We start from the raw sequence: 25,005 nt of genomic DNA on the forward strand, positions 1-25,005 counted from the left end.
TTTACAATGAACTGTATTCGAATACCAAACATGCATACACAATTTAAATCATGTCTAACATTAAATTAATTTAATTATACAGCTAGTGTTATAATAATAATAGTAATAATAATAATAATAATAATAATAATAACTAGAACTGCCACTATCATGGCGTGAATACCCCCGCATACCACTTTGTCAGAATCAACAGTGGCCATTTAGAGCTCAAGGACAACCTCCCTGCCAAATCTGAGGTTACTAAGCCAGTGCATTGCTAAGTTATGTATTCTACATGCTTCAAATGTGAAAATGTCAAAATTAATACATTGAGGACAGGACATTCTTTAACAATTGAGAAGAAAAGCTTTTTTTTGTCAAGGTCCCTGTGACCTTGACCTTTGACCCAGTGACCTCAAAATCAATAGGGGTCACCTTATAGTCATGATCAACATCCATGCCAAATATGAAGACTGTGGGTCAAAGGAATCTTAAGTTAATGGGTGGACAAACTTTTTAAAGTCAAAGTCCCTATGACCTTGACCTTTGACCCAGTGACCTCAAAATCATTAGGGGTCATCTACTAATTATGATCAACATCCATGCCAAATATGAAGACTGTGGGTCAAAGGAATCTAAAGTTATTGGGCAGACAAACTTTTTGAAGTCAAAGTCCCTGTGACCTTGACCTTTGACCTGGTGACCTCAAAATCAATAGGGGTCATCTAATAATCATGACTAACCTCCATTCCAAATATGAAGACTGTGGGTCAAAGGAATCTTAAGTTATTGGGCAGACAAACTTTTTGAAGTCAAGGCCCCTGTGACCTTGACCTTTGACCTGGTGACCTCAAAATCAATAGGGGTCATCTACTAATCATGACTAACCTCCATGCCAAATATGAAGACTGTGGGTCAAAGGAATCTTAAGTTATTGGGCGGACAAGCTTTTTAGAGTCAAGGCCCCTGTGACCTTGACCTTTGACCTGGTGACCTCAAAATCAATAGGGGTCATCTACTAATCATGACTAACCTCCATGCCAAATATGAAGACTATGGGTCAAAGGAATCTTAAGTTATAGGGCGGACAAGCTTTTTGAAGTCAAGGCCCCTGTGACCTTGACCTTTGACCTGGTGACCTCAAAATCAATAGGGGTCATCTACTAATCATGACTAACCTCCATGCCAAATATGACGACTGTAGGTCAAAGGAATCTTAAGTTATTGGGCGGACAAGCTTTTTGAAGTCAAGGTCCCTGTGACCTTGACCTTTGACCTGGTGACCTCAAAATCAATAGGGGTCATCTACTAATCATGACTAACCTCCATGCCAAATATGAGGACTGTAGGTCAAAGGAATCTTAAGTTATTGGGCGGACAAGCTTTTTGAAGTCAAGGCCCCTGTGACCTTGACCTTTGACCTAGTGACCTCAAAATCAATAGGGGTCATCTACTTATCATGACTAACCTCGATGCCAAATATGAAGACTAAGGGTCAAAGGAATCTTAAGTTATTGGGCGGACAAGAAAAAACCGACGGACAGCCGGACGGACGGCCGGACGGACGGCCGGACGGACGGACGGACAAGCTGATTCCAGTATACCCCCCTTACAACTTTGTTGTGCGGGGGTATAATAATAAACACTTTATTTCATGAAGGTAGCATGTTACTACAAGTCTACATCATGAAAATTGATTCATTTCACACAATTCTGCAATGAACTGTTTTTAATAAACAATTTCAAATCTTAAACAAGATTGCATTTGAGAAAAATGCTATGCCACCGCATTAATACAACACTAAATAGTAGTGTAGGAACAGATTTTCTTTGTTTCTATACAATTTTGAAGATTGTCATAATGCATAGATCCCTGACCTATCTAATTCTTATTATCAGATTAGTTAAATCTGTTGTTAACTCAATAAAAGATCAGAGTAGGAATATATCAATGCACTTGAGTCTAGTGAATTTGGTGTTGAAGGTCATATTTCACACAGCCTAAATTTCATGACTACATCAAAGGACAACATAGTAAGACACTTTGTCAAAATCTAAGTCAGCTGAAATCAAAGTTCACTTAACATCTCAATCTGTACACATGGTTCAAATTTCATAGCTGTACATCAAAGGACAAGAAAGTAGGTCACATCATCAAAATCTAGTTCACCTGATATCAAAGTTCAATTTTACAACTAAAAATGTGCACATGGTCAAAATTTCATTGCTGTACATCAAAGGACAAGAAAGTAGGTCACTGTCCCCTTGGCAAGGCAAAATTTTGGACCCAAGGGTTTTATTCAAAACAATCTTGATACAGGTCCACCAAACAACATTTCAAGTCAAATATCTAAGCTGTAGCTTTCTCCTATTCAGAAAAGATTTGTTTTATTTTCTGTTTTTACTATGTGAACATAATGAGAATCACTGCCCCTGGGCAGGGCTAATTTTAACACTAGGGGCATAATTAAAACAACTTTAGTAGAGAACCCATAGAATATATTATAGAGCAAACATCAAAGCTCTATGCCTTGTACCTTCAGACAAAAATATTTCTTTTTTTTTTACTATATGTACATAGTGAAAATCAATGACTCCTGGGGTGGGGCCAATTTTGACCCCAGGGCTATAATGTGTACAATCTTGCTACAGGTTCACTACATAATGTTTCATGCAAAATATCTTAACTCTAGCCTTTGTAAATTTAGAGAAGATGATTTTTTAAGTTTTTACTATATACATATAAGGAAAACCTATGGCCCATGGGGCGGGTCTTATTTTGACACAAGAGGCAAAATTTTAACAACTTTGGTAGAGTACCTATAGATGATATCATTTAACAAATATTCAAGCTCTAAGCCTTGTACCTTCAGACAATAAGATTTTTTTATTTTTTACTATATGTATATATTGAAAATCAATGACCCCGGGGCAGGGGCAATTTTGACCCCAGGGCTATAATTTGAACAATCTTGCTAGAAGTTCACTTCACAATGTTTTCATGCAAAATATCTAACCTCTAGCATTTGCTAGAAGAAATTATTTACTATAAAGTTTTTACTATATACATATAAGGAAACCAATGACCCCCGGGGCAGGGCCGATTTTGACCCCAGGGCTATAATTTTGAACAATCTGAGTAGAGGTCTACCAGACAATGCCTTATGCAAAATATCTAAGCTCACAGCCTTTTGGGTCTTTACAAGAAGGTATTTTAAGTTTTTACTATATGTACATATAGTGAAAATCAATGACCCCCGGGGCGGGGCCGATTTTGACCCCAGGGCTATAATTTGAACAATCTTGGTAAGGGTCTATCAGACAATGCCTTATGCAAAATATCTAAGCTCTAGGCCTTTTGGGTCTTTACAAGAAGTTATTTTAAGTTTTTACTATATGTACATATAGTGAAAATCAATGACCCCCGGGGCGGGGCCGATTTTGACCCCAGGGTTAAAATTTGATTAATCTTGGTAGACGTCTACCAGACAATGCCTTATGCAAAATATCTAAGCTCTAGGCCTTTTGGGTCTTTACAAGAAGGTATTTTAAGTTTTTACTATATGTACATATAGTGAAAATCAATGACCCCCCGGGCGGGGCCGATTTTGACCCCAGGGTTATAATTTGAACAATCTCGGTAGAGGTCTACCAGACAATGCCTTATGCAAAATATCTAAGCTCTAGGCCTTTTGGGTCTTTACAAGAAGATTTTTTAAGTTTGTTCTTATAATTCCTTTTGGTTGCCATGGCAACCAGATTTCTGCATGGAATGAAATTCTTTGAACAACTTTGGAAGCCCTTCACCCAAGGATTAATCCTGCCAAGTTTGGTTGAAATTGGACAAGTGGTTTTTCACAAGAAGATTTTTTAAGTTCACTATATAATCTATATAACACACACACACACAAACAAACACACACACAGGTGAATCGCTATATGCCACCGCATCGCAGATGCTGCGGTGGCATAAAAATAATATGGCTAGCATTTCTAGAAATATAACCAATATATCTTGCAGTTTCAGAAAGAAAATCAATTTGACTTGCATTTTTCTAGATAGTATATCAATATACATGTAGCTTGCTTTTTCTAGAAAGAAAATCAATGAAGTTTGCTTTTTTCTAGAAAGAAAAACAATATAGCTTGCATTTTTTCTAGAAAGTAAAGTAAATCAAATCAATGTAACTTGCATTTTTCTAAAACTAAATAAGGTCTGCAATTTTCTAAAAGGTAAATCAATATGGCTTGCCAACTTGAAAATCAAACTAGCATAAAAACTTTGAAAAAAAAACAAAAAACAAAAAAACCAAATCAAACAAGAAAAAAATAAAACAAATTTAACAATATTGAAAAATACATGATCATTTACATTTGTAGGTATATATTAAGGCATCTGTAGACAAACAGTAATATTATTCAGAAACATATACAAATGAAGAGGCAACATAAGACATAAATACAGGTGTGAAAGTTTTGTTGGAATTCTTCGTATATACATACACATGCACTTAAACTGGAATTGGCAGCATTCCCTTTAAAAGCAATAGCTAGAGTAACATTATTGTGAATGTAATGCAATACATATGTAATGCATATCAAAACCAAACTTAACATACATTTTTATAAACACTGAGCAGAAAGGAGTTTATAACAAAAGGTACACTTTTTCTCATTTATTTATATTAATCTGAACATACATATATATTTTTTCAAAAAACTGACTTTGGACAATTTACAATTCTCATAATGTAAAATTTCATGGATTTCATTCTGAACAGAAATTTTACTTCATAACTTAAACAATGCAATATCTCGTCACATTGCACATAAATAGAACTAAATAGAAGTAATTATCATAAAATACATGACATTTAACTAGTGTACACTAAACTATTTATAAACCAAATTCACCATTAAATATTATAAAGTAAAATAACTATTTTCAAAAATGATCAAAATGCCTACATAAATAATGATTTCAATCAGGAGATGAGGGCAAAATGTTCAAAATAAAATGTTAACCCCCACCCCCCTCCACTTTCATGCTGATTTTATATAATTCCTACAGTCCATTGGAAACAAGGGCTGCCACACAAGTGGTAAAAACCCTAACAATCCCTATGACACAGGATGATTTGATGTAGGTCTATTTATTATTATTTTGAAGGTGAACTTTTGAGCCAGGTTTGAAGAAATCCTTCAAGGATTTATGAATGCATGAATAACAACAAATCTGAAAGACCTTAAACTCATCAAAAATGAAACATAATCACATAATCTTATCACATAAACAACACAGTATTTAAAAAAAAAATGTGCTATAGAAATTTTCATAATGTATTATACATGTAAATGATGAAAAAAAGAATATTGGCAACATCAATTGCTGCTTAACAAAGCTGAATATATGTATGTGGCCTTACTATGAGGAAAAATGGGAAAATTGATTTTTAGTCTCTGCAGCCTTGACCCAACAGGCCTGAAACAGCAAACAAGGATAGATGTCCGTGGAAGGTACCAACATCTAAGAAGGCAGTCAATAAATGGAGGTGCTCTGAGAAATGGTAAGTTTGAAAGGAGGATGGAAAAAGAAGGATGGACAAGAAGGATGAGAAAAAAGAACAGGAAAGAAGGATGGAAAAGAAGGCAAACCCTGTTTTAATACAAACTGTATTATATAATTTTATTTTTCAACTCTTACAACCTTTGTCATTACTGTTTAAATGGCAAAAAGGGAAAATGATGTTTTATTTAACATGATTATTCTCCATTTATTAATTCTACAGTTCTCCAGTTTCTTTCCTGGATTTAACTATCTCCTTCCAATCATCATTTGTAAGTGGCGGAACAATGAACGGGGCCGATTTCCATTTCTTACACGTGTCCTGCCTGCCATTTGTATCAACAATCAGGAAATGTTCTATTTTTAGAACCGGAAATTCCAATGTCCTGTGTATACATATAACTCCAAGGTTACCACCACAATCCTTACAAATCAATTTCCCTACAAACTGGATGGCATCGTCTTGATATCTAGTCGACCCACACTTAACAAATGTAACCCTTTGTGACAGGTACTTGTCAATGACAACATGGTGGGAATCTTGAACCTTTTTAATATCATCGGACCAGCATATAAAATGATCACATTTTACACAACGCAGCTCGAACTGTCCCGATCTTACCAGTTTCCTTCTCGATCCTAGCGACTTTAATTGCCGATCTAAGTTTGCCTCGTCTTGGAATTTCTGGATCTCTTTTCGAAATTTATCTGGACTATGCTGAATGTAGTCCTGAAATAAAAGTATATGATGTTATATGAAATGATTTCAGAAAAAATTAAATTATAATGCTTTTGTGCAGCCCGACGGGTTTGAACCCAAGACCCTTGGAATACCATTCTGCATCTCTACCGACATAGCTACCCAGTCACTAAGACATTTTCTCTCTAATTCTGGTAGACAGTTCTTTACTGTGACATACTGCATCTATCATGTACATTGTACGTTATTACTATTCCACACAAAACAATGTCCTACGTATTACAGAAAAGGTAAACATACTAACCTGTAGCTGAATGATAGCTTTTCTCATCATCACTTCTCTTATCATGTTAAGTTCTTCTTTCTCTGCCATACCTGTATTCTCCTCCGCTATCACAAAATACTTGCTGTCTTCTGCTCTGCCTCTACCTATATTAATACATAGATATATGATGTTCTTGAACCTGATTAAATTGCACACGGCCAGGGACCAGCCATCATCCATTTATATCAGATATATATGTACTTGAACCTGGTTATAGTCATCACTGCTTTATTTGTTTGGGTGGGGGTGGATTTTATGTCGCACCGCACTAACACAGTTAAAGTCATTTGACACACGAAATGTCTGGACTTTTTATTTGCTAACTTTCCAACACATGGAAATATCCACTTATACAGTATATATTAAAATTTTTTAGCTCAAGAGATTTTTTACTTCAAACTCAAATAGTGTCACCTTATATTAATGCAGTAACAGGTTAACTCCTATTAAATATAATAGAAATTAAACTGTTATTGCAATAAAGTGACAATATAGAGGTCCATGCCAAAAAGCCCCTACTACATACAAAATAGCTACACTAACTGTATAAAGGCCCTTTGAGAAATGGTCAGTGAATGTGAAAGGTCAAAACATCATATAAAGAACCTACTATACCAAAGAGTTTTTGGGAAGCAAAATCATTCAAGAAATATTTGTTCAATAATTCTAACTTGAAAATAAAAACTTGAATATTCAAAAGCTGCCTTCTTACCTCTAGATTGGACCATAGCTATCTCATTGGTCACATGATCGTATCTGATGACGAGATTACACTTGGAGATATCAAGACCTTCCTCGGCAACAGAGGTTGCTATTATCAACTTATGATGGCCATTGCGGAAGTACTCGAGGGCATCGACTTGCTCTGCCTTTGTCATACCTGTTTGAAAATACAATATTTGATATGATGGCATGTTGGTATATATAGACTATATTTAGACATGTGATGTAATAATTAGAAATTCGGTATGCTGATAATATGTATGGAAACAAATCAGACACTAATTAGGAATTATATCATCAGGGCGTATTTTTATATAGCGATATATCTCTATATAGGATATATTATCATATGAGGCCCCCTGACCCAGTGGTTAAGGTTGCTGACATACAAGAAATTGCACTTCACTGTCAGCACAAGTAATTTTAGATTCTTTCAAGTGAGGAAGCTATCTTATGGAAGGTTGGTGGTTCTATACAGGAGCTTAATATACATACATGTTTCAAAAACGTTTGTTATTTGTCATTTAAGTAACTCTTTAAATAGTCCCTTATTAGTTTATATGATTTACATCTACACACACTTGAAAATATTAGCAACTATTCCAAAGAATACAGAATCCGTTATCTACTGCACATTCATCCAAAATCTTAGAATGACTATTTAGGAGTCACTTAGATTTTTTGCATACAAACTGTCTATTCTAAAGAAACAATAGGATATAAATGAACAACTTTCCTGTGGATTATGATGCCATTTAAGATTCATATTTTTTTTGTTACTTTGCCGTCAATTACTTTTGCAATGCTCAGTCTGAAGGATGGACAGACTGACTGACAATGTCATTTCTATATCCCTTTCTGATTTCATTGCCAGGGAATGATGACAAACAGTGAGTTTCTTAATTAATCGTCCTGCTCTTATAAGAAACTACCTGAAACTACACCAGAAGATGATGACAAACAGTGTGTTACTTCATTAATTGTCCTGCTTTTATAAGAAACTATGTGTAACTACGCCAGGGGATGATGACAAACAGTGTGTTACTTCATTAATTGTCCTGCTCTTATAAGAAACTATGTGTAACTACGCCAGGGGATGATGACAAACAGTGAGTTTCTTAATTAATCGTCCTGCTCTTATAAGAAACTATGTGTAACTACGCCAGGGGATGATGACAAACAGTGAGTTTCTTAATTAATCGTCCTGCTCTTATAAGAAACTATGTGTAACTACGCCAGGGGATGATGACAAACAGTGGGTTACTTCATTAATCGTCCTGCTCTTATAAGGAACTACCTGTAACATACCTCCCTTATCAGCAGCCATGTTTGTTCCGACAAATACTATAGGATTCAGTTCCCTCAATCCTGGTGTTTCCTTCATCCAACTTAGAATCGCCTTCGATAGATCTCTCGTCTTCACAAACACAATTCCTCGTGAGTTCTCAAAGTTGTCTTTGTATGCCTTCGTTATCATCTCACATAACTTATCCAGCTTCGGATTTGGACAGTTACGACATCTTGCACCTCGAAGTTCTAGAAATAAGTTTATATTGAACAAAACGTGAATTATACGTGATAATATTTTTATATGATTACAGTTATAATTATATTGGTGATTATATTAACTATTATAAACATCTTTTTGTTGAAAATTGAAAATATTGAATGGAAAATTAAATAAACTGTAATGAAAGAACATTTTATTTAAATCTATGTTACTATTTGTAGTAACAAAATTGCAGGTCTCGGCAAAATTCAGCTCATTATGCAATAAAGCACTGTTTTTTTTATAACTGGCTAATTAATCATCCATTATCCCATAATGGCTTGTGCCATTATCGTGCCATTATCCCATAATGACAATTTGAAAATGGCATGCAGCAACCATATATTAACCACTAAGTTTATAATTTGAACCAAGCATAGGTGACAACATTAATCTTGTCCATCTATCTTGTTTGGACATAAGATTACCTCGGCTAAGACAACTTATTTCTGTAGACTGCATGTTCTTGAGTTTTAATTCTGTTTAAGCTGGACAAATCTATTCATTATTTTTAGGGAAAATTTCGAAATATGCACTGACTGAATAGGGAGCAATGCTGACCATTATCATAGAGCAGGAATACATGTATGTCACTTGCTTTTTGGTTACACTGGTCCTATGATTACAATCAGTTACTGCTGGCAGGCTAAAGGTTAAAAACTAAACATATCTTACTTTTGAAAGCTCCATGCAGAACGAGTTCATTTTCATCCATGATAGCATTTTCTTTCCATTTATTCATCTCGGCATCGAGGTACGAGAGGGCGTCCTCCATTCTAGCGTCATTATAAATAATCAGTGCATTGTTGTAATGCTGAAATATATTAATACATTTATTTATTTTCAGATTACAGTTGTAATCTCTTTAAGGTTGTTTTCAGGCATTTTCATATAGACGTATAGGCAAAATTAAAAATGTTCAATAGATTTTTTTCAAACTTGGCATGTTAGTAGACTACTGGGTAGGAACCAGTTTCCGGACAATACCAGTTTCCAGACAAGTATTATAACAGCTTAATTTTGGCTTTATCGATGACGATCGGTATTATATGTCATGAAGATTCTTGGTTTGATTGTTTGAGAAAATAAATTTCCTTCCAAGTTGATACATCATTAAAATTTTGTGAGGATATCTTACCTGTTTTTTAAAAACAGCCTTATATCCCTTTGGGGCATGTAATTTGTTCTGCAGATGCGCAATATTTTGTTTATTTCGGGATATAATTTGGGGTAGCAATTAATGCACAATGTACTTCATTCGAAGTTCATTGGGTGTAATTCCCCAGAGCTAAATCTGTAATGCATCGGAAAACGGTTTTTGGCTATGTTTACTCCATGTTCGCACTTCTTTGCACACAAAAATATCCGTTTCACTTTTCAGTCATTTCGACACCCATCACGTGATCATTATTTTTCCTATCATAAACATTTTTCAGTAAATCAGCTTAATTATATAAGAAAGCTAAAATGTGAGAAGAGTTTTTTTGTTATATTAGAATAATTATTAGTTAAAAAAAGAAATGAATAGCAGCTTAATATATGTCCGGAAACTGGTTCTGCAAGAGTGAACAATTTACACTTTTAATGACCTAATTTAACCCTTCAGTTTGTACATTGCTTACGTCACCAGGCAGTATTAATTGTGTTTTCAGATGTACTTAGAGCTCAGGTTTTTTGTATGTTAGTTTTATTAATGCATGTTTATTATTAAAAATAGACAATTAAAAAAAACTCGAATTCTGTCCGGAAACTGGTTCCTGCCCAGTATAATGACAGAAATATTTTAAGCAAAAAAAAGTTGGGAGTCATTGATCTCTATTTTGAGTTATCTGCCCTTGAATCATAATAACTTTCTTATCTGAGGTTATTTCAAAGGCAGATAACTTATACATACACCTACAAAATCTTTTTATTTTACTTTTGGATTATGTTTTTCTTTTTATTGTTGATCAAAATGCGATATAACATGCAATTTCATAAATTATTTCTGTTACAATTTTTTTCAGTTTAAATAAAGGGACTTAAAATTCTTTTAAACACAGGCCAAATGTCCCAAGTTTAAAGATGGGAAAAAGAAACAATCCAGTCTTTATGTGTTCCAGAAAACTTTTGCAATGACTAATGCCAATTTTGAAAGTAAATTCCCTTGAATTAAGCAAAAAAGTCCAATTAAGTGGCAGATGACAGTGACCACCAAATTTTTTTCACTTAAAATGTTTCTGTTATCATATTTTAACAACATGCCAAATTTAAAGAAATTCTAATGAACAGGTTTAATTTTGCCTATATGTCTTTAAGATCAAGTTTGTTTGGTCCTGTTTAGAGAGGTATCAGGGACCAGAGGGTTTTCTGATTTGGATAAATTGTTCAGATATAAAGACATATAAAACATTGTATCAGGTAATACAATAACCCAAATTCATATATGTTTTGGTTTATCTCACTCAGAGAATGAATAAGGTGGTCAACTTGTGTTTTTAGTTTAAATGTTCTTCTAGGTTTGTCCCACTCACGGAATGATCTTTTTGCCTTGATATTTACATCAATATTTGGGACTACCGGATAATATTACATTATTTTTCCCCCCTAAATTATTCTATACTTAAAAATATAATTAACAGCAGTGATCTTGTGGAAGCTAATCTGGAAATGAAAGAAAAATCCGTCAAAAAAAGTCCGTCACATAGCATACCTCTAAATGAGCTCGACAAGAATTCAGAAATCTTCTAGCATCGGGTAATTTTAGTTTTGCAGTTTCCCGCCACAGCTTGCTGACCCACTGAGTATACTGAGCTGCGCCTTTCTGGGAAGGGGCTTTCAAAGCACTTTCAATCTTAGTGGCTTCTGGTATCTCCTTCACCACTACAATATACACATTACACTTGAAAATAAAGTCACAAATACCATTGGAAATCAACTTAACAAAATTAACCAAGAAGCCACACAAATATGAACATTCAGTAATTATTTATTGCAGATGTTTCAGCTAGATGCCTTTATCAGTGTAAAACATAATAAAATGACCGGAAGTGACGTCAAGATACGTGTTTTAGATTTCTAAAGAATTTAAAAAAAGAATGAATTTCTAATATATAATGATGCTTTAATTTTGTTCAGTATCATAATTATATAATTATACAAGAAAAAAATTATATGATATAAAAGGCGACATACAAGATGACTGGTTCATTCGTTTCTCTATAGTGTTCATCAGTTTAACGATATTATCATGGAACGTATCATTCCGTCTCTTCGGAACACGGAACGTCTCTGCTCAAAGAAGAAAAAAGTATAAATACAACGTATCAAGATTAATAAAGAAACTTGACAGCGTGCTTGTTATTTTTCTTATCTAGTGCATGACAGTTAAACGAGAACTTGGCTTATGCCAGAAATTTTTATGTCACAAGGGGAATAATTTAGTGAAAATGAGTTACCTTCCCTTTGTCTTATATTACATGTACAAATAAAACAACAAAAATATTGGTTAAACCTATAGATGCTATAGATGTTCCTGCTTTTCTGCTAGAAATCCTTTCAAAGGATGTAGGAGTATGTAATATACCTATATATATATATTTTAGGGCTGGGAACGAATAAGGAATTTGATGTTCGAATATTCGTTTTCCATATTCGAATATATTCGAATATTCGTTTTTACAACATTTGTTCCAATTTTTCTCTTTGACGTATATGTATCCGAAATCGATTGCGTCCAATACTATACTTCTTTAATATGTTTGGAAAAATCGACGATTAAAAATACCTTTATAATTACGTCAATTTTTTTTTTAATTTTATATTTTTGAAATCAACATATATGTTAACTTTTGAAATAAATTCATAGTTTGATTGCCTTTTGTTCAGTTAATCCGACTTCTGATCATTTGTCTTATTAACGGGAGGTAACTCACGTGACTTGATTGTCCACTGTAGCCTCTTAGCCCCAATAACACATAATTATATTGATACTTACCTTGTATTAAATATTTTTTTATTATGCCCCCGCCATATAATGGCAGGGGCATATAGTGTTACCCTGTTCCGTCATTCCATCCTTCCGTCAAATTTGACATATAGATATGTCATGTGAAAATACAGGTCAAGTTCGAAATTGGTCATGGTTCGATGATTTTTGGTAGAGTTATGCCCCTTTTACTTTGAAAATAATATGAAATTTTCAGTTTCCGTTCATTATCTCCCCAACGGTACAACACATTCAACTCAAACTTGACATATGGATATGTCATGAGAAAATACAGGTCAAGTTCAAATTTGGTCATGGTTCGATGATTTTTGGCAGAGTTATGCCCCTTTTACTTTGAAAATAATATGAAATTTTCAGTTTCCGTTCATGAACTCCCCAATGGTACATCACATTCAACTCAAACTTGACATATGGATACGTCAAAGGAATGCGCAGGTCAAATTCAAATTTGGTCATGGTTCGATGATTTTTGGCAGAGTTATGCCCCTTTCACTTTGAAAATAATATGAAATTTTCAGTTTCCGTTCATTATCTCCCCAATGGTACAACACATTCAACTCAAACTTGACATATGGATATGTCATGAGAAAATACAGGTCAAGGTTGAATTTGGTCATGGTTTGATGATTTTTGGCAGAGTTATGTCCCTTTTACTTTGAAAATAATATGAAATTTTCAGTTTCCGTTTATTATCTCCCCAACAGTATTACACATTCAACTCAAATTTGACATATGGACATGTTTTTGGAATGCCCAGGCCAAGTTCGAATTTGGTCATGGTTCAATGATTTTTGGCAGAGTAATGCCCCTTTCACTTTGAAAATAATATGAAATTTACAGTTTCTGTTCATTATCAACCCAACAGTGTTACATATTCAACTCAAAATTGACATATGGATATGTCAAAGGAATGCGCAGGTCAAGTTGGAATTTGGTCATGGTTCGATGATTTTTTGGCAGAGTTATGTCCCTTTCACTTTTAAAATAATATAGATACATCTTAGGAATAAGCAGTGTAAGTTTGAATTTGGTCGTGGTTCAATGATTTTGGACAAACTTATCTTTCCTGAATGTTGGAAAAATTTTGAATTTTCAGTTTCAGCACTCATACTTTTGTGGAAATGTATATAGCCATTATTTTGGCTACAAATATGCAATATGCTATTTTCAAAAGGTTAAGACTGAATAATTTCAGTATAAAAATGGTTTGTGTTAACATTGAAAAGTTTTAAGGGCTTTGAACTTAGAATGAAAAAAATAATTTGTGCAAACAAATTTGGAACTAAATATTATAACATTTGAAATTTTGGCTGCATGCGGGGCATCCGTGGCATGATGACACATTTCTAGTTTATTTATAATTTTATATAAGGTTTAAAATACTCTTCAGATAAATTTAGCTATAACGCAGTCAATATTATACGGAGTCTAATTTTTACAGCATAAATATATTCTGACGGTATATAGACACTTCCCACGCTTTAATAACACAGCGAAATAATGCGTGCCGATTAATTCGTCTTCACAAAATTTAAGACAATTATTGATTAATCGGAAAGATTATAGCACAGAAAACAAGAAATAAGATAATTAAAATCGGAAAGAATTAAATTATAAACTGTTAAACAGGTGCCTTTTTGATCAACTAGACCCCAAAGTTTTCACAGTTAATTGGCGATAATCGTTGACACGCGTCATACAAACATGTGAACACCTGGTCAAGTACAGGTTAATGGTTTAATTTTCGACCTTAATTGAAATTTGAAAGTAATAACCAAAAAAAAATTTTTTTTCCGAATATTCGTATTCGTTTTTCAATGTTCGAATATTCGGTAGTGTTTCGAATATCCGAATATAATTCCCGGCCCTAATATATTTTCATATATCTAAAAATACACCTACCGTACTTTTAATATACCGGTACTTATAATAATGCAAAAAATTACTCCAATTCTGATTGGCTCACACACTTGGTATACAATGCCATAAATAACGTGAAGTAGAGCACACAAACAACAATGCATTTCCACATCTGAGACAATGAAGTATGGGTGTGCATAAAATTTATTATTGCGTTTTGTTGTTTATAGCATATTATTCAACAACTGACATCATCATTATTTCATGTGCCTTTTTCCAGTGCTTTTTTTGAAAACAGTCTTAGAAGCTGGGTTTTAGTTGCTGACAGGAGAATATGGCCTTACCAACATTATATAACCTTCCAATAGCGATTCGAGACATATTGATCTCATTTAGGACATTTTCTTCCGAATACCCTGTCAGAAGCTTGTATAACAAATAATATACCTACATGTCTAAAATCTCTGATGAAAAAAGAAGATGCTTTGGGTAAGCATATATTAATGAGATATAATGTAAGACTATAGGATATACCAGCGGCTATATGCCCCATCGTAACACATTTTCTATATATAACAAGTTTCAAGTTAATATCTCTACTGGTTTCCAAACAAAATGGGACGAGTCTGAACAAGACGAGACAAAGTGATTCCTATATTATAAGACCTCCAAACTATGTTTGGTGGGTGTATAATAAATAATCAAAAGCTTGTTATACCTTCCTCTGGTAAACTGACGTGCTGTCTAAGTTCGCCCACATTCTTTTGTACAGTACATATAACATGAGCATCTAGATTGGCCATCAGCTGTTTGATGTGTTCTACAGCTTTTTCTTCATTCTTGGCCTTACCTACACCAACAGAAGCTGTCAATCCCACAATCTGTAACAAGACATCTGGCATTATTATAACATGCTCCAAAAACACAGAAAAGGAGACCATGTCATTAAACACATAGTATGTATACAGAGAAAGGACACTTTTCCAAACACAGAGGGGACAACCCTGTCACAAACTGAGTGGGCATCCTTGTCACATACACAGAGAGGGAAACCCTATCACATGCACAGAGTGGGAAACACTTTCACAAACAAAGAGGGACAACCCTGTCACATACACAGAGCCAGACACCTTTCACAAACAAGCTGTGATTTCTTCAGAAACACAAATGGGAGACCCTGTCACATAGACCGAGGTAACTCCTAGGTCTAGCGTTAAAGGTATCTGGCTTAAAATTTTATATTACTACCCCCACACCATTGTTGCCTTCAACATTGATTTTTTTCATGTCAGGAAGCTATCGAAATCAAAGGATTTCCTTCACCAGTGAAGCTGTAAAGTTGTCATATGACCATAACAAGGTTATACATTTTTTTTTTTACATAAAATTGTGATGTATATTATTCAATTTTACAATAATCACATCAAAATCAATGAAAAAGCATAAAATTATTAGAAAAATTGTAATTACATGTAAAATCAATTTATTTTTCACTTGTGGAGGCAAGCTATCAATATTCACTTATAACTACACCATTAATGAAATTATTATATTGAGTATTTACTTAGTGAAAGAATTTTTTTCAACCTTTAACAAACTAGTGTTTTTTTCGTAACCTATACCTGTGGTAAAGAAATATCAGGTTTATCGAACTTCAGGTCCATGTATCGACCCATGATCTGATTGAACGTGTGGTTGGCGTGGGTATGATGGCATTCATCAAACACGATGAGCGAGAACTTGTCTATACCACTAATCTCTTTCCTCAATAACGCGTCCAGTAATACTTGAGCGGTAACAATCAGTATGTCACGTCTGCAATAAACAAAAAAATTCTTTTTCTTCCTCCCGTAGTTGAACCAAACAAATAGTGTAAGCAATTAAGTATATCAGAATGAAATGTCACTGAAATATATGTATATATTTAAAGGAAAAGACATAAGTTTTTGCTAATACTTAAGCTTTTAACTTTGGGTAATGAATTTGCAAAGCTTTGAATTGGACAGTTCATTGCAATTTTCAGAGATTTAAATATCAAAATACAAACAAGGGCACCATATGTGGTGTTAACGCTCGTCTGTTAAAAATTCTAAGATAAAAAGGTGCATAACTCCAAAAATATTTCTTTCAGAATTATGCCTGTCTAAGAACTGCACCCTGTCATGATAAGCAAGATTTTCAAGTTTCATGCTGATAACTTTTAAAACATTTAAATAACGGGCTCATTACATTTATTGTATGATGACAACAATGATGACACCACAGCAATCATAAAAGCTCGAGTTTTTCTTCGAAAACAGACAAGCTTAATAATTCAGCTAATGAAGGTATTGAGTCTGATCAGACTGCTTGAATATTCAGGCTGGCCTTAGCTATAGACTGGTAGCAAGTGCTTGCTTGAATATTCAGACTGGTCTTAGCTATAGACTGGTAGCAAGTGCTTGCTTGAATATTCAGACTGGCCTTTACTATAGACTGGTAGCAAGTGCTTGCTTGAATATTCAGGCTGGCCTTAGCTATAGACTGGTAGCAAGTGCTTGCTTGAATATTCAGGCTGGCCTTAGCTATAGACTGGTAGCAAGTGCTTGCTTGAATATTCAGGCTGGCCTTAGCTATAGACTGGTAGCAAGTGCTTGCTTGAATATTCAGGCTGGCCTTAGCTATAGACTGGTAGCAAGTGCTTGCTTGAATATTCAGGCTGGCCTTAGCTATAGACTGGTAGCAAGTGCTTGCTTGAATATTCAGACTGGCCTTAACTATAGACTGGTAGCAAGTGCTTGCTTGAATATTCAGGCTGGCCTTAGCTATAGACTGGTAGCAAGTGCTTGCTTGAATATTCAGGCTGGCCTTAGCTATAGACTGGTAGCAAGTGCTTGCTTGAATATTCAGGCTGGCCTTAGCTATAGACTGGTAGCAAGTGCTTATCACTTTTAGTTCTAACTGCTTAAGTGTTAATTGACTGTTACATTAGGGAATTCCCATAGTTCGGACCCACAGGTACTAATTTCACTAAACTTCATTCATCATGAATAAAGTGTATACGAAACAAGTATGAATTATCGAGGATGGGATATCTCATAAGAAGGCACAAAATTTAATGTAAGCAAAGAAATCTGACTGATGTATAGAAGTTATTGTATCTTAGAGACTTGAAAATCTTATGGAAATAATCATAACTTTCAACTGATAAAACAACAATCAACAGAATGCTAAACCAGGTTTTCAATGTTCATTTTTTACAGAAACTTTGTAATCAAGTGCCTTGGTGCATATTTTCCATGTTTTGCGATTCAAACATTTTCAGTTGAAGTATGGACCTCTGTTCTTTTAGTCTAAATCCCTTGAGAAATGTAGTAGAACAGCGCTCAGAAAAATACTTGTTTTTTTTTTAGAAAAAAAAGGGCCATTATTCTGCCACAAATGTTTGATTTGCAAAACACTGTTAATATGTGGCAGAAAACTTAATGACAAAGCTACTGTGAACGTTTGGTCAAAACCCATTGCAAAATATAGGAGTTGAGCATAGAAGAAATTGTCCACCTGTCTGCTTGAAATAACACCCCAATTTTATAACTAGATCTTTCCTTTGGTTAATCATATATTTTTCTGCTCTAATGAAAATACTTTTAAGTGTCAACAAGAAGCGCCGCAATGCGACGAAAACCAGGTTTTCAACGACCAAATTTTGATGTGACAGCAATCAATAGGTCAAAGTACACTGAAGTTAATGAGTAGAAGCTGAAAATTCTATTGTAAGCAAATGACCTTGAACTTGCTCCAAGATATCTAAGTAGCAATCCAAAGCTGCCACTCAGCAAGTTTATTGTCAAAAGGTCAAAGCAAACTCAAGTTATAACATGAAAACTAAATACATTACCCTTGATCACAGACACCTGGGTAGCAATCCCAAGCTGCCTCTTTATATAAGCTACCCATTCATCAAGTTTGGTGTCAAAAGGCCAAAGCAAACTAAAGTTATTTAGCGGAAACTGAATTTCTATTTTTAATAACAGTGACCTTGACCTTAATCACAGACACCTGGATAGCAATCCCAAGCTGCCTCTTGATATAAGCTATCCATACACCAAGTTTGGTGTCAATAGGCCAAAGCAAACTCGAGTTATTGAGCAGAAACTGAATTTCTATTTTTAGTAACAGTGACCTTGACCTTGATCACAGACACCTGGGTAGCAATCCCAAGCTGCCTCTTGATATAAGCTATCCACACACCAAGTTTGGTGTCAATAGGCTAAAGCAAACTCAAGTTATTGAGCAGAAACTGAATTTCTATTTTTAGTAACAGTGACCTTGACCTTGATCACAGACACCTGGGTAGCAATCCCAAGCTGCCTCTTGATATAAGCTATCCACACACCAAGTTTGGTGTGAATAGGCTAAAGCAAACTCAAGTTATTGAGCAGAAACTGAATTTCTATTTTTAGTAACAGTGACCTTGACCTTGATCACAGACACCTGGGTAGCAATCCCAAGCTGCCTCTTGATATAAGCTATCCATACACCAAGTTTGGTGTCAATAGGCTAAAGCAAACTCAAGTTATTGAGCAGAAACTGAATTTCTATTTTTAGTAACAGTGACCTTGACCTTGATCACAGACACCTGGGTAGCAATCCCAAGCTACCTCTTGATATAAGCTATCCATACACCAAGTTTGGTGTCAATAGGCTAAAGCAAACTCAAGTTATTGAGCGGAAACTGAATTTCTATTTTTAGTAACAGTGACCTTGACCTTGATCACAGACACCTGGATAGCAATCCCAAGCTGCCTCTTGATATAAGCTATCCATACACCAAGTTTGGTGTCAATAGGCCAAAGCAAACTAAAAATATTGAGCGGAAACCAAAAGTTAACGCCCGCCCGCCCGCCGACTTCGGCATTACAATAACCCGGTTTTCGTTGAAAACCTGGTTAATAAAATCGCATAATGATAACAAATTCCATTCCTGATGAGCTCATAGCATAAAAGAAAATGTTAATAAGAAACACTACCCCAGTTTTTAATGTATTAAAAGAGATATATATTTAATAGTCATATCAGAATTCACTTACTTGTCTATAAAATCTTTTAAACACTCGCTTTTCCGTTGAGACTCTCCAGTTATAACTTTGGATGTGTATTTTTTCAGCAGTTCGCCGCAAGCATTTCCTTGTTGATTGGCCAATGCCACTTGGTTAACAAGAAATACCACCTTGGCGATCGCTCGACCCTTCTGCTGTCGTATATGGTCCTTTAAAAATTAAAACACATCATGACTAATCACAAATCAGGCTATTAATAACTCTAAATGAACAAATCACACATTGGAGATGTCTGCTGACATATGTAGCAAAAAATACACATTATGTGACAAATATTAATAAATACGAGAAGTACTGACTGTTACTTTGACCAGCTATGGTATTGAACAAGTCATATAGTATCTTATAATTTAGGAAAAGTATAATACTTGAGCAGAAAATTGAAGAATTGTTTTTGCAAAAGTTACAAATAATTATAGAATTACAGAAGTAACAAATATTCATCTTTAATATTGATGCAAATATCTTGAACTAGCATTCTTGGTAAATAAAAACAATGAAAAAATCATGTATTTAGATTAATAAACTTGTGACAGAGGTAGGATACTATCACGAAACTTTGTAAAACTGATAGCAAAAACTCATACCAGACTCTACATGTTAAATAGTGATGTGACAGGCAAAACTCACCTGAATTATTCTCATGGCTACCCGAGTTTTACCCGATCCTGTCGGAGCTACAATGATCACATTTTTCCCGGCTAAAGCAGGGGCAGCTAACTCTTGCTGGTATTGTCTAAGTTTTATATCCACATCTTCAATATCATCCTCGTCCTTCTCATAAGAAGCTGAAATATTATACCGTATTAGCCCTTATAAACCTACTGTTTTTGCTTAATTGATCTGCCAATCTTCCATTTATGGAACTGCCAATTATCAAAGCTTCCATGGGGTCACTTTTGTCCAGATATTTATACATCACAACAGGTGCCGAGTACTGTGTGGCAGTGAAAAGCTGTAAGCATGCTTCGGTAAGTGTGTTAAACTCTATTCGATTTATCATCAAATTTAGTATGCCTGCTTAGCTCAATAGAAAGATCATAAAATTTGTAATCCAGGGTCACTGGTTTGAACTTTTAGCATGGCAAAATTTCTCTGTGACTACTTATCTAGGACTTAATGGTCATTTGTGCAGAAATCATGTGGATTTAGTAGTTGGTCACTTCAAAAGACATTGGTAATTACTGGGTTGTTAGCCAGAAAAGCTGGTTAAGTGGACCGTCTGGCGAATTATGACAAAATATGTGTTGCAATTGGCATGTTTTGCAGTATATATTATAGTCAATAATGTACAAACGATGAGTACTCTGTTAGTACTGAGATACTGCAAAATGAGTTTTTCTTTGGAAAAATAATTTTGTGCCAATTATTTTAATGTTATATGTACTCGTAGTTGAACAAATTTGAAAAATGCATCTTGAATACTACACAAACCTGTTTCAGTAATATTCAACTGGCTGCGTTCATTTTCATCCTTCAGCTCACGAAAGTCGTCACTCTTTGAGTCGAACTTAGTACGATCATACAGGTTGTCTTTACTGATACTGTTTGGCTGTGGTGTGTCAACATTCACTTCTGTCGTACTTTCACCAGCTTTAACAGACTTTGATGTCGTCAACTTTTGAAACTGGGAAAAACTCGCCTGCTCCTTTTGCTTCGGCTCTATGACCTTAGAGAATATCATATAAAAATATTATTCTGATGATTTTCCCATATCATGCCAAACCAGATTCTTGCATAAAAAGGAAAACAGCATTTAATACCAGATACATGTATCTCACTTTTTTATTTATTTTTCTCATTTATTTGACTAAATGAAACTTAATAAATCTTTTTTTACAGAATTTTAAATCGGTAGAAATGAACTGATTACAACAGGAGACAGTTTTATAATACATTAAATGATTAGGAATAAACACTGCAAATTGATAAGAATTAAACTTCAATATCTAACATTAATGGGGCTCTATAAGGGTAATTTGTCAATTTGAATTTAACTTCAGTTATATAAATGGGGCTCTATGAGGGCAATTGTTCAATTTGAATTTAACTTCAATAACATAAATGGGGTTCTATAAGGGCAATTGGTCAATTTAAATTTAACTTCAATAAATGGGGTTCTATAAGGGCAATTGGTCAATTTGAATTTAACTTCAATAACATAAATGGGGTTCTATGAGGGCAATAGGTAAATTTGACTGACTGGGAATTAGGTGTTCTAAAATCCTGATTTTTTTCTTCTGTGAAATATCTACATACATGTATACAGTCACATACCTGCACATTTGCCGAGTCAAAGGAATTAAATGACATCATACTCTTCTGTCGATTGGCAATATTAGAATCATGTAGTGTCATGTTTTCTAGGTAGCTATCTAAACTTGTGTCGGCCTCTAGCCCTGAACCAAACTCTGATGAATTGTACGACCTTAAAAAAGAAATCACAACATAAATATAAATGGACAAATTTTTTAATTTTTTTTAATAATAACACTATGTATGTATTCATACTGTGTTTACCTACAGTGTGTATATCTACTCAGTGTGTACTTAAATCGTGTCTATTTTACAATTACATAATAAATAGAGTGGCAATAATCAATATTTTAAAAATGAAATTTGAGCACAATACCTTGAATCAAAGAATTTAGGACCAGAAAAAGCACAAGTTATTCAAGCTAGTGTTATGTAATATCTACAGATCAAATAAGGCTTTTACAAGCCAAAAAATGTAAAACTTTGAAAGTGTATAGTAAAATTAAAAATAATGACTTAAACAGTTATTTTGTATTCTTTTCCCTGAATCGAAGATAAATTAACTGTTCCATTTAAAATTCAGTCATTCTATTTTAAGAAACTAACACTAACTAATGTGATTGATTGCTAACATTTTCACAGGCTAGTCGGGCTAGTCATTTAGAAAATTTTACAAGGTCTGACTTCTACGGCTGAATACTACTAGCTCACCGGCTAGTGCTAAATTCAAAGATTTTTGATAATAAATTTTTAAAGTTACTTGATAAGTTATTAGTTATAATTCAGTTGATTTGTAAAGCTATTTCAATATAAAACAGCTTCAAATAGCTTTGTAAGTAGAAAATTTTCCATCTTTATATTTTCTATTTTTCTTTCTTCAGAACACTATAATTGTGAAGCTCCTTTGAGAATTTTGAAATTGTCCACAGGTAATCAGAATTTTCCTACCTTCCCTCATTCATGTCATTAGCAGACTTGACTTGTCCTTTGGATATATTCTCATTATCTTGTAATAAAGAGTTGAAATTTAAGCTCATGTCTTGATTTTCATCGAAAGATTGGGCGAAGTTTTCACTCAGAGATCGTTTAGCCGACTCCACACTCGTCAACGATGACATACTGAACTCATCCGGTTTGAACGGACTCAAGTTGTTCTTGCTTAAACTCGGAGTATGTTCATCTAATAGAGAAAATACACGCAATTACAATTGTATCACATACATGTATATAGTTCGGTGCTTCCAGTGTATAGTAACAATTATCTCTAACTTGTAAAATGAGACAAAATGAATATTAAAAGTCAGTAAGGCCACAGTTTCTTTTAAGGACCTGGTCAAACTACAAGGATGTGCAGGCTGGGTTGGTTCAATACTGTTGGCAAAGGCCACTCACTTTCGGTTTGAGCAAACTAAATGTTTTTCTTGTTTGCACATCAAAAACTTTGTTTAATTGCACAGAAAAAAAAGAATAACAAACCTTTAAGAACTGGTGCCTCCAATGTACGGAAGTCCAAAGTTGAGTCATCAATCTGTTTTACAGCGGTATATTCCGATTCAACCACCTGTTTTCTCTGAGTTTTTTCATCTGAAAGCAAGTAAAAATATGCCCAAGAAATGCCTTTACTTTCATTTCTCCACATATTTGGTGTCCTGTTATTAGTCTGGTCAATTGACATAACAATATTTTGCTTCCTTGCATTTTGGCAATTTTTACAGTTGTTATCGTGAGTTTACTAATAGTCTTTGATGGGGGACTAAAACCCTTAAATTTTACTAATTTTACGACAAATAATTTCACATTTCAGGTGATAAGCATCTAACATTCTCTGAAACTTTTATTTGATATTAAATGCTCTAATACCATTATTTAAATGTTAAAAAACTCATGTTTGCACCTTTCTTAAGAAAGAAAACTTGTTTTTGCGGAGGAATAATTGTTTAAAAGGAATACTGCAAAATCATTTTTATTTGTGAGGAAAAAACGGGGGGCCGGGAAAAAAATTAAAAAAAAAAAAAAAAAATTTTTTTTTTTTTGAAATTTTTTTTTATTTTTGTCTGCTGTAAAAATTATTTTGCATCACATTATTTATATTTTACCTTTGGAAAAATAAACAGTCCATGAATTTAAAAACCCATGAAAAAAATTTTGTGACATAACCACAAAATTTCAAGCCCACAAAATTAAGTGAATTCACAGTATCAATAACATGGACAGAACCTCCTTGATGTTCTTTTAACAAAGTTTAAAATCATGGCCTTACTATGAGGCTTAGCAAGAAGAAGTTATAGTTTGAAATTCAGTGATCATAACACAATATACCTGAAACACCACTAAAGCATTTAGAGGTCCATAGAGCTTAAGGACCTTAGCATACCAAACCTAAAAGGGGGCATAACTAGCTTTTATATATTCAGAACTTTGTCCTTGAATGTGTGAGCAGTAAAACTGATAAATACTTTCATATAATTTGTACTTCCAAAAATCAATTTTCTAGAATTGTAGTCAAATTTTAACTTCAAATAGTAATATACAGTGTAAACTGCTATAATTCTATTTTACGGATGGAAAAGTGGGAAAATTTGTAATACCAATCTAATTAAAATCAGCTCTAAATAACGCCCCTCTTTTAAATCTAATCATGAGCAAACACAAAATCATTTCTGGTGAACTTTCAAACAGTAATCATCAGCGAGCTTCCATAATTGTGAAAGCGATGTGCATCAGGTTTCTAATATTAACCCTGGGAAAACCAATACTGAGTAGGTAATTTCGAGAACAAACATGGCGTTGTCCATATAGCAAGTGTACTGGCAAAACAATCTTGCCCATTTAAAATTGACACTATTATTTCAATTTAAATTGTTAAAAGTTCTTCAAACATTTTTTTTTTTTTATAAAAAAATCAAAATTTTTTAATTTCCCAAGAAAAAGGATTTTAAATTTATTCTAATGCCGGGGTG

General features: G+C 34.1%; 1 protein-coding gene across 1 annotated transcript; it reads right to left on the reverse strand.

The window, feature by feature from the left end:
• Positions 1-4,597: 4,597 nt before the first annotated feature.
• Positions 4,598-23,628, reverse strand: LOC132724618 (antiviral innate immune response receptor RIG-I-like). Its single transcript, XM_060709553.1, has 15 exons — positions 23,522-23,628; positions 22,994-23,225; positions 22,067-22,217; positions 21,224-21,458; positions 20,420-20,577; positions 19,760-19,938; positions 16,313-16,505; positions 15,409-15,571; positions 12,017-12,112; positions 11,535-11,704; positions 9,518-9,656; positions 8,602-8,829; positions 7,283-7,450; positions 6,550-6,674; positions 4,598-6,275 (listed from the first exon to the last, which is right to left on the reverse strand). Exons 2-15 carry the CDS (start codon positions 23,161-23,163, stop codon positions 5,763-5,765), a joined length of 2,688 nt encoding a protein of 895 aa, XP_060565536.1. The 5' UTR covers positions 23,164-23,225; positions 23,522-23,628; the 3' UTR covers positions 4,598-5,762.
• Positions 23,629-25,005: the final 1,377 nt, after the last annotated feature.

Source organism: Ruditapes philippinarum, unplaced genomic scaffold, assembly GCF_026571515.1.
Source record: "Ruditapes philippinarum isolate M1 unplaced genomic scaffold, ASM2657151v2 ctg2012_1_1_1_1, whole genome shotgun sequence".
NCBI classification, from domain to species: domain Eukaryota; kingdom Metazoa; phylum Mollusca; class Bivalvia; order Venerida; family Veneridae; genus Ruditapes; species Ruditapes philippinarum.

Coding starts and splice junctions, on each gene's coding strand:
- LOC132724618 (XM_060709553.1), bottom strand. CDS start 23,163: ATGTCATCGTTGACGAGTGTGGAGTCGGCTAAACGATCTCTGAGTGAA. Junction 11,705..12,016: donor ACGAATGAACCAGTCATCTT/GTATGTCGCCTT, acceptor TGTATATTGTAG/TGGTGAAGGAGATACCAGAA. Junction 9,657..11,534: donor CTTGTCGAGCTCATTTAGAG/GTATGCTATGTG, acceptor AATATATTTCAG/CATTACAACAATGCACTGAT.